We start from the raw sequence: 11,262 nt of genomic DNA on the forward strand, positions 1-11,262 counted from the left end.
GAGAGTAGAGTTGGTGCTGCCAAAATATGAAAGAATTCTACATTTCTATTTTTGCGACTGTTTACAAGTCATGTGTAAACACCCCCACCCCCGCCCCCCCCAAAAAAGAGAAAAAGAAAGAAAAACGAAAAAGAAAAAAAGAAAAGAATCGAGGGACTTCACCACAGCTTGCACAAATGCAAATCAAAACCACCTGACTGCAGGGCATGGCAAGCCACGCCTCTAATCACAGCACTTGGCCAGGCTGAGGCAGCCAGATCTCTATGAGTTTAAGACCAGCCTACAGAGCTAGTTATAAGACAATCAGGGCTACTCAGAGAAATGCTGTCTCATAAAAAAAAGAAAAATAAGATAAAGAAGCTGATGTGTTAATTCTAAAATTCATAAGGAGACACAAAGGATCAAGGGTTTTCAGAACAATGTTGGAAATGAGAATGCGAAGACTAATCTCGCGATTTGAAGACAGTGTAGAAACTGCAGCAGGCACGGTGGGATGCTGGCCAGAAGTAAGCAAACTACCCATGGAGTCATCTGACCCTTGACGAACGCTGAAGTAACTTCAAGACAGAAAATATGGTGTCGGAATAATATGTATTAGACAGAGAACCCTAACTCCCCACACCCCCGCCACACACACACACACACACACACCCCTTGTGTGAAAGCTAACTCAGAATGGATGGGATCTAAACACGAAAGATAAATCATAAAATATCTTTTTAAGTCAAAGTGAAAACTGTTTGATCTTGGAAAGATGTCTTCGGTATCTTTCGAAACAAAAAGCATATGTCCTAAGATGATAAATTGGACATCATCAAAATTTAACTTCCTGCTCCTTGAAAGACACGTTAAGAAAATGGAAAAGGAAGTCATCGTCTAGGAGAAAATGTGGCAAACATTATCTGACAAAGACCTATAGGCAGGAATTATTTTAAAATTCCTGTAACTCAATTATAAGAAGGCAAGGCATCTAATCTTAGAAACTAAGCAAAAGATGTAGAAACTCCACAAAAGGAAAATTGTATGAAGCATTATTAGGCATGAGGAATATGCAAATTAAACCCACTGTTAGCGTGGGTTGCTAACATTTGAAAAGTCTGATAATATAAAGGTTTGGTCTGAATTCTGAATACAGGACAAGGAGAATTCTCATAGATTGCTGATAGGAAAGTAAAAACTCGTATAATCATTTCGATAGAGTTTAGCACCTTTTTAAAATGTTAAATATACATTTATTCTACTACTCAGAGATCCTACCTTTGGGTATTTACCTAAGAGAATAGAAACCGGTGTCACACGCATGTGATGCATTTGTAAAGGTACTTTTAATAGCGAAAACATGGAAGCAGTTCAAATGTTCCACATCAGATGAATAGAGAAACACCTTGGTGCCAGGGCGGTGGTGGCACACACCTTTAATCCCAGCACTCGGGAGGCAGAGGCAGGTGGATCTCTGTGAGTTCAAGGCCAGACTGGTCAAGTAGCGAGTTCCAGGACAGCTAGGACTACACAGAAAAACCGTGTCTTGAGAAGGGGGCAGGGGAGAGACATTGTGACATATCCATAAAATAGAACGCTATTTAGCATTATAAAAGAACATTCTGTTGGTAATTCCACATTGCGAGTAAATCTCGGCAATGAAATGCTTAGTGCAAACCCCCAACATCCAATTCAATAAGACACTAAAAAGGTCTACCTAGCGTTTGAGGAAAGGGTCCTAGCAATGGTTACCCGAGCCTTGCAGGGGTAGGGAAACTGGGTAGGAAAGGCTATAGAAACATGACGAAAATACTTTGCTTTGATTGTACTGGTGATAATAAAAATATAGATTGATAGATAGACCATGATTAACTAGACAACACTCTTAAAATGGATTCATTTTAATTGTGTGTGAATGACACAAAATGAATGCATTTTAGGAGTGTTGTTCTATTAATTAGAATCAATACATACCATGCAATCATTCTCTGTAATGAACTGTGTGTAAAGGACACTTCCTTCAAGTTGATGTTTTCACAACACGGTGTTAATTCATGGCAATACTCCCATGCAAGGAAGGAAGAGGTTGCTCCTTCAGTTCCTTGTGGAGCCTATCTCTTAGGCCAGTGTGCTACTGGCCAATGTGACTTCTACATTTGAAATACTTTTAAGAATATCACTTTACCCTAGCTAGCTCAAAAGGAGAATCATCATACAGATAGCGTAAGCAAGTTACTCAAACAACTTGCCTGGACCCAAACGTATGCAATCCAGTGAACAACTGTCCAGCTAGCACCTCCATTTGGAAGCCAGGGAGCTTCGCCAAGACCTTGGCATTTCTACTATCGATTACAGTTTTACTTACTTATCTACCACACAGAAAGAAAACAAAAAATGAACAAATGAGAAAAAAGAAAAAGCAGAACAGACTATAAAGGACTTGGAGTCAGAGAAGAGAAATCAGCTTTCTATCTTCTCGCATTTCCGTGACTCGTCCTTCTGCCCACCCCCATCCCATCCTTTCTTATCACCTGATGCCTCATGCACTCTCACGTGAGGCCCTCAACCTATGTAAAAGCGTGTAAGTCAAGGCGGCGTGCTATAGGGTTAATAAAAGAGACCAATAGGTGGTTATTGAAATCTCTGATGCAAACGTTATGTAGAAACTGTATACAATTTAACACAGATTACAGCAGACTTTGTATTTGTCATTAAATGGTAACACTTATTAGCAACACTACACTAAGGTGAGTTTTGAGGCATGCTATGTCCAAGGGTTCACTACATACAGTAGCACAAACTAAGTGCCTTAAAGCAACAGCACCATGGTCTCTCAGTTCTGAAAGGGGGTTTTGGCAGGGCCCTACCCCCCACTAAAAGTTTCAGGAAATATTTTCTCTTGAATCCTGGTAGCTACAGTTTTTGGATTTCCTTGCTTTGAAACGGCTTCACTGTAACCTCTGCCTTTGTTCTCGTGACCTCCACCCTGCCTGAGTCCAACTTCACCTGGCCATCACCTCTTAACGACAGACATCACTCACACAGAAGTAGGGCCTGCCCTCTTTCACCGTGACCTCATCTTAACTAATTGTATCTGCGATGACTCTTTCCAGATCAGGTGGGGTAGCAGGGATGAGGACATCAGGGTATCTTTTCAAAGGAATTGGTGACACAATTTAAACCATGCAGAGGTAAACAAGGTTGAACCCACGCCTTATTTTACACGGCAAGAGAATCCAAGCCCAACCCTTACTGAACAAAAGGAGGGTTATGAATCCATGTCTCCATTAGTTTAGTCAGCCATTTCTCTGCTCATTAATTTACAGAATACCTGTGTGTTCTAACCTGGACAATTAGGCTCCAAAGATGAAATTTGTTGTTGTTGTTCTTTTCTTTTTTTAAAAAAAAAAAAACAAAACCTGGTTAGCTCTTTTCTGTAAGGTTCTGCCATCTGCAGGGTTTTTTTTTTAATTTATTTATTGTATATATAGTGTTCTGGGCACCAGATCTCATTACAGATGGCTGTGAGCCATCATGTGGTTTCTGGGAATTGAACTCAGGACCTCCGGAACAGTAGTTAGTGCTCTTAACCTCTGAGCCATCTCTCCAGCCCTGTTGTTGTTGTTTCTAAGACAAGATTTCTCTGTAGCTTTGGTGCCTGACCTGGAACAAGCTCTTTTAGACCAGGCTGACCTCGAACTCACAGAGATCCACCTGCCTCTGCCTCCCCAGTGCTGGGATTAAAGGCGTGCGCCACTACTGCCCTGCTCCAAAGATGAATTTTTAAAAAGCCAGCTGCTGTAGAACTTGGCCTCATCGAAGGAAGAGAAGCAGCAAACACTAAAGCACCCCCTGACCATCATACACATGTTTTCAAAGTTCAAAGGTGGCAGAGAGGAAAAAGCAAAGATGTCCAACTATTTCTGGAAGGTAGAGGTGGCATTCGAGATAGGGCCTCCAGAAGGGGCACTGTCTCTGGAGAAAAGACAGGGTCAAGGGTTAGAACAGATTGCTTCTTTTCCAAGTGAAGCACACGCCTGAAGAGCAGAAGGTCTAAGAGGAAAAGCAGAACTGGGGAAAAGAGACCGCAACAGTTCCTTTACAGCATGAAGGACAGAGGAGGGGAGGGAAACGCCATCCAAAGATCCAGAGTCTTCCCTTAAGCTTCTCTTTCGTGCACACAAATAGGTTTCGGTCTGCTTTACAGGAACGGAGACTCTATATTGAACTGGAAATTAAATGATTGATAAAACAGTACAGACGACTAAGTAGGCGCTGAGGTCTCAGCTAAGACTCAAAGTGAAGCTGTGTGCTTTGGTCACTTGATATAACACATATTTGGCGGGAAGACCCCCATTCTAGCTCCCCCAACACTTTTTATCTTTATCTGTTTTTTAAAGTTGTACATGTATGTGTGTGTGTGTGTACGTGTGTAAATGGGCCTGCACACTCCTGTTCACACATGCAGAGGGCTGGGGACAATGAGAGGTGTCCTGCTTTATTACTCTTCCTTATTCTCTTCAGACAGGATACTGCTAACCTTCAGTCTCCACTAAGCTAAACTCAATGCTGGGAGAAAGAAGGAGGAGTCACCAGACACCATATAGCCGCCAGAGGAAAGACACAAGCTGCCTGCCAAACCTTGCCAGTAAGCCATAGCCACGTGGCGATACACAGATTAAAAGAAACGGGGTTAATTTAAGATGTGAGCTAGTCAGAAATACACTTAAGCTATTGGTCAAACAGTATTTCAAATGATATGGTTTCTGTGTGATTATTTCGGGAGTCTGGGCGGCCAGGAAACGCGCAAGTGGCCTCCCTACAACATCCCTCCTTTCCTATTCCTTCCCCCAATAAAAAATTCTTCAGGTGTGAGCTCTATCACAGGATGACTTTCTCCTGTGTGCCTGCAGTTTTTTTAAATTATAACAGTTAGTATATAGAATAATGGGTTTTATTATGATATTTTCATTTGTGCATATTTTGTAGTTTGCCCATTTTTTTACACATCCCCATGGCCTCTCTTGTTTCCCACACACCTGTCCACTCTTGTTGGGCCTTTTCTTTCCCAAAGCAGCACCCCCCACGAGATTCTGAATACAATAGAAGACACTCAATATTTGTATTTGTCTTGCTCACAGATTTTAATTGGTCAGAACAGAACGAAAATTCATCCCCATACAAGAGTCATTGTGTCTAGGGTAAACTAAGGCAGCTTTTCCTGATGACTCTTCTGAGAGAGAGGCAATGGTTGGTACCCATGGAGCTAGGGAGCCCCACGTAGCAATCTTTAGCCTGTAGGAACGCTGGTTTTTAATATCCCCATCATGAACATTAAAATGTAAGGTGGCTTTATCAATAATGAGCTTTGATGTCAACAAAATGTTTAAAATAATGTTGGTGCTCGGTGGCCTCTGAGCTTATCTCTCACTTCTTTTGCAAAGCAAAGCTACTGCATTAACAAATAACACAGTGTGGAAAATCCGCTTCCAAGGACGGCAGTGCCTTGCTTTCAGGTTTGGTCGATTTTTATCTTGAGTATCATAGTTCCAAAGATTAACCAGCCATTTGCTTTGTAAGCTTGAGCACACAGCTCACAGTGGAGCAGAAATCGGCGTTTGCGGTTCCTGCATAAAGTGCTCTTCAGGGTAGCTCCACAGTCATTAAAACACAGAGTTAGTTTTGTGAATGGCATCGGTGAGCAATCTTTCTGATGTAAAGAAAGCCGTAGGAATAAACTTTAAGTCAAAGGCAAGTTCTTCTGGTCCCCCATCCACAATGTTTATCCCAGTGGGATATGATACAGTCTGTGCAATTGCTATGCTCCATGATAATTATAAAGAGCAATAACATGTGGTATGAATAGAACGTGTAACAAAGACCAGCAGTAGATGGTAAAAGAAACCACGGGTTATGTCAAAACTAATAACTTATTTACTCAGGCAGAGTCAGTGAGTTAAGCGGTCAGATGAGCCCCGTGTTTAAGCCTCGCTAATAGTACACATGGCTTTTCTGGTTCATCATTTTCAGCAGTTCCTTCAGAACCATTTTAAGGATTATGTCCAATTGACTAGGTTTCATTAATGGCTTATGTGAGAACATATGTTCATATCTTGGAAGGAGGGTCTAAGACAGTCATGTGAGCAACTGTATTTGCCTATTTGCAGTCTCCAGGAATAGGTAGGGTGTTCTAAGACGCCTTGTCACAAACAGCATTCACCGCCGAAGAAAACAGCATCCTTCTTTTGTAGAAATGGAAGCAGCTGTGCCATGTGACACCTGAGGCATCTTTAAGACATTAAGGATCGCGGTGTACTTTGAGGGGCTGGCACGTCTCATAGATCTCCGCATTTTACTTTGATCTAATATGCAGATCTTTTCTTCTTATTGGTACCTTTAGATTTTTATTTATAAATACACCGGGGGGGGGGGATCCATTTCAGACACATGCAGCCACTAAATCACGTTCGGTAGTTGAAACAATCCACGGTCGTGTCACAAACTGAGCATCCTCCTTGATTAGAATGCTATTTATTGCCACCAGCTGCACTACTTAGCTCAGAAAGTTCTTGACACTAGCGATTGCTTTTCAGCCCCATTGCTTCCGGCTGTTCACAGGGGCTTCTATTTCCACACGAAGCCACCCCTCTCAAAACTCTTCTGCTCCGCAGAGTCTTCCTGTCACAGTGATGGTGGAGTGTGGTGGGGGAGGGGACCGCAACCCCTCTTGTGTTCTATGATCTCCCCCCGGGCTGGAAATCTCCGTGGCTTTGAGATGTGTTGTCTATTAGCACGGGGCCTGCAAGCTGTCAAATGCATACGAGGAATCTACCCAACACACAGTAATGGATTTTTGAATATTAAGATGTGAATTTAGCCCATGATCAAAGGATTTTTCAGAGGCACCGCGTGTGTCTCAGGAAAGAAGCATAGGCTACTTGAGCGGTAGGCACTGGCCTCCATTTTATTACATTTTATATCAGGGGAAACTAGACAAAGGTAATTACTCTTCTGTTAAAGGCTATTATTACACGTGCATGAACAGTTAAGGCTGCTGTTATTTTCTCTGCTGCCTGTGCCGACGGCATCCAGACCATCCAAGCAGGAAAGGTATAGAAATGGGGGTCTCAGCTCATTTCCCATTGCACAGTAAGTCCACTTTGAAAGGTAATCTTCCAAACCGCGAATGTGCGCACCAACACACCAGCGAGTTCCATTAGCCGTTGACAGGATCCGTGTCCGTATCTTGCGTATGCCAGTGTGAACGTTGGCTCCTGGGCGCTTTTTTTTTTTAATACTTCCACACATAATTGGGCTCCCAGAGCCCATGGAGTGAGCAGCCACAGTCAGTGACAGGAGGAGACATCTCTCCGTTAACATGGAAACAGAATTTTCTTGCTCTCCTCCTGAAAAGAAATTCCCTCTAGGTCAAGGTTGAGGCTTTGTGCAGTGTGAGGAGGGCCAGACTATGTGGAAGATACCTTAGCCTGTGATCTTGGAGCGCTCTCTTGAAGTGGTGTCAGGCCCTCCCGCCTTCATAAGCAGCAAATTTCTTCCCTTGACTAAACAAGAGGACAAGCAGAAAATTGATTTCTAGACATTTCCTTGGAGATAAAGATGGGAAATTAGAGCCTCAATGCTCCTTGTCCAATCAGAATCTCGGATGAAGACAGACATTGAGAGTTCTGCGCAGCCCAGCAAAGCAGCTGTTAAGCCCTTGAGATAAAGTCATTGTGTCCCTTCTCAGACGGCACTGCCATTTCAACCGGGGACGGAGTTTAAACAATATATACAGTTCAGACCTGATGGACAGCGGCTTTCAGCTGGGCTTCACCAACCACTCGGCAGGCCACCAGTGTTGTCTGCATCATGGTAGGGCAGAAACCAAAGCACGATACTGTCACATCTGATTTCCCTGCTGTCACCTACAGGCTGGGAGGAGCTGACAGGGACGCCTAGTGCTAACTTTATGTTGTGTTGTTTCCATTTTTTTTAACTTAAAAAAAATGCATCTTTTGTTTGTGTTTGTGTGTGTGACGTGTGTAGTAGTGCCCATGGAGACCAGAAGAGGGTATAAGATCCCCTGGAACTGGAGCTCCAGGTGGCTGTGAGTTACCTAATATGGGTGCTGGGAACCGAAGAGGTCCTCTGTAAGAACAGCAAGCGCTCTAAAACACAGAACCATCTCTCCATTCCTGTTGTTTCCCTTTGAAGCAACAGCCGTCATCTTCCTGACGGAATCGGAAGATGAGGAATAACACAAACACATTCACGCTGTGTGTGGAAAAGGGAAGATGTTGAATTAGGAAGGCTTAGGTGTCCACAGACCCTTCCTGCTCCTTGTGCACTCTGTGAGAACAGGATAAAGGGCAGATGAGGGCACTGTCTCTCAAATGGCACCATCCTCTGCCTGCCACCTGCCAGCAGACAGACACCCCTGGTAATCACTACTGTGATAGCTGGTGTTAACTGCCAACCTGGCAGAATTTAGCACCACCAAAGAGATGATAATCTGGACATGACCATGCATGTGTGTGGCGGAACGGCGGGTATCTTGATTTGAGGTGGGAAGGCCTGTCCACTGTGGGTAGCACCATCCCTTAGATGGGATACTGAATTGTCTCAGTGGAGAAAGTGAGCCAAGCCACAGTATGCATTCGTCACCTCTGCTTCCTGGTTGTAAATGTGACACGACCAGCTTCTTTAGGTTCTTACGGTTGGCTGGACTTCCTTCCCTGCTGTTTAGGGAACATCAATTGAGGATCTTAGCAATAAACACTTTTGGTAGAAAAATATATAAGTAAAAGTATGTTCAAGGAGATGGAAAGATGGCTCAGTGGTTAACATCCAGTGGTTCACAGCTGCCAGTAACTCCAGCTGTGGGGGATCTAATCCCCCCTGGACTCCATGGACTTTTGCGCTCACCCCCCCCCACACATATACATACATATGCACATAACTCAAAAGCAAATGAATATTTTTAAAAGTTTATTCAAATAAAAAGGTGAATCTGTTTGGGTTTTCTGGCAGTGGTTTGAATTCCATTCTGTGATACCCACCTAATAGGTATTTCCTAAGTGCCTCCCAAAGGCCAGGCACTAAACTGGCTGCTAAACAACTCTAAATTCTCCATCTCTAATATATTCTCCTTAACTGTAATTGTGATCTACAACAGCATTTTGAGGCACCTATTAAACCAATTACAGGACAATCCACCGTCCCTGGCTACGTCATGAGATGGACACTTCACTAAGGTCTACGCAATACAATCTGTATAGCGTTTCCTAACTGTGTGTGTGATGTTGTGGTTTTCTCCAGAAGCATTGTAAAACCCCCTCCTCTCTGAAATTCCCGACTGAGTTTGGTTTAGTGATGAGAGTAAAAAATGAGTTCTCCTATTTTTATCAAAGGAAAAAAAATTATTGAATGGCTAAATCTAACGTTCAATTCTGGGAAAAGAAATCCTTTGAGTAAATCAATTAATTGATACCCCAGTGTTCTGCCAGGATTTCTCCATTCGTTATATCAGATCAGCACAAACATCACTGGATCAGAGTAGTAATAACCATTCATCCCAAAAGAACCCAAGAGAATGGAATAGCTCGAACCACAAGATTTTATCTTGGCTGCAGGAAAGTAAAATGAGTACTTTAAGCATCTACCCGAAACAAAATTCTACAATTACACGGAACCCATCCCCTGACCAGCTCAGCTGGGAGTCTGGCTTTGTTATTTAGTCGCTCTGTGGCTTAAGGACATCGCTACTTGACAATATCTTACCTGTAAAGTGACAAGAACAGCTTGCCACATGGAACTGTCCTGAAAAAGAAAGATGTTTTTTATGCTAAGCACTCAACAAATATTAGCTGTGCTTAGTGGGGAAAAAAATGAAATGAGCATGTGTGTGTGTGCGCGCGCGCACGCGCGCGTGTGTAAGAGATTGTTGATCTCTCTTGTGTTGTCGCAGCATCAAGTGAAGTTTCCCACTTCTGCCGTGTCTTGACACACTGACTACCTTGCTCGCCTGCTTAGATGAATCTCTTCTTCCTAAACATTATCCTCTTCTTGCCTTACACTGCTTATTAAGACCAAACACCCACACCCTCCGCACTCAGCACACTCCTCAAATCCTCTTCCCCACAGAACCTGACTTGTATAAGTAAGATGATAAATCTCTTTCCCCTTCATTTTCAATGAGCTACTTATACAACACAAACACTGAGCACACCAAAGCTTGTAAGTCAATGTTTACATTACATCCCGGCCAATGTTTTTTGCAATGTGCACAGTTGAAAATGTCGGCTTCCTGCCAGGAAGGAGCTTTGCCTGTGTGATTTGTTCTCTAGATACATACATGACCATAGCTGGGTCTGGGGGAAAAGAAGCAGTGTCTTTAGAATATTTTGGGCTCTGCAACATCCAAAAGGTGAAGGCTGGGGGAGAAGAAAGGAAAAGGAAAATCCCTGAGGAAGAGAAACAGCCTGGGAGGTGTTTCCTCCAATCAAAAGGAACAGGACTCAAACAAGTCAGCCTGAGAGTTGTATATGCAAATAAGGCTTTCTCTTGGTAAATAAAAGGCCCTTACTTAAAATCTTCCTACCCATTTCTCCTTAAGGGAAAGATAGCTAATAATTATTGAGATGATTTTCCTCTTTCTTAGGGAGATTAAATAAAAATAAAGCAAGCTTTACCAATCACATTTACTTGTTTGAAATGGGTTGAAAAGGGAAGAGTTAGATGTGTGATGTCTGTTTCTATATTTTCTAATAAAGGGAGTGGTAAATGAATCCAGATTAACAAGCATCTCACCAAACTGATTCCGGAGTCACATTCGCCTCTGTGGTTTTCTGAGAACTGGATTCTCAATCAAAGCCATGAAGGACAGAAAGCAGAAAAACTGAACTGAGAGCAAGGGCAAGGAGGCTGAAGAGGAACAGAGCACAGGTCACAGGGCAGAAAGAGAAGAGGAAAGAAGGTAAACTGCCTCGTTTGTGGGAGGCTCTCATCCCTTCAAGAGCAAGAAAAGACATTTGTTTCACAGTGAATCCCTTTAAAACAAAACCATATTTGGACAGCAGGAAGTTCAAAGGGATTCAATGAGCATTATTTTAGAAAGTGAAGTTGAAACTTAGAAAGCAAATGCATTTATTTTATAAGAAGCTAAGTCAGTTTTATGATTCAATGCAATTTTTCCCAAAATCAGAAAAAAGAAACCAAGCCTTGCTCTTGTTGCTGCCATAATTTCCCCAACAAAATTATGAGGCGGAAAATGCACTAGTTTCT

General features: G+C 42.8%; 1 protein-coding gene across 1 annotated transcript in view; it reads left to right on the plus strand.

The window, feature by feature from the left end:
- The window catches only part of Cdin1 (CDAN1 interacting nuclease 1), a 240,042-nt gene extending 235,441 nt beyond the window's left edge, over positions 1-4,601 (plus strand). Inside the window, exon 11 of the mRNA XM_075961757.1 lies at positions 4,504-4,601. Within this exon, the coding sequence (XP_075817872.1) occupies positions 4,504-4,540 (37 nt within the window). The 3' untranslated portion in view covers positions 4,541-4,601. The remainder of the gene's footprint in view (positions 1-4,503) is intronic.
- The last annotated feature ends 6,661 nt before the right edge of the window (positions 4,602-11,262 follow it).

This window comes from Microtus pennsylvanicus, chromosome 2, assembly GCF_037038515.1.
Source record: "Microtus pennsylvanicus isolate mMicPen1 chromosome 2, mMicPen1.hap1, whole genome shotgun sequence".
Taxonomy (NCBI): Eukaryota; Metazoa; Chordata; class Mammalia; order Rodentia; family Cricetidae; genus Microtus; species Microtus pennsylvanicus.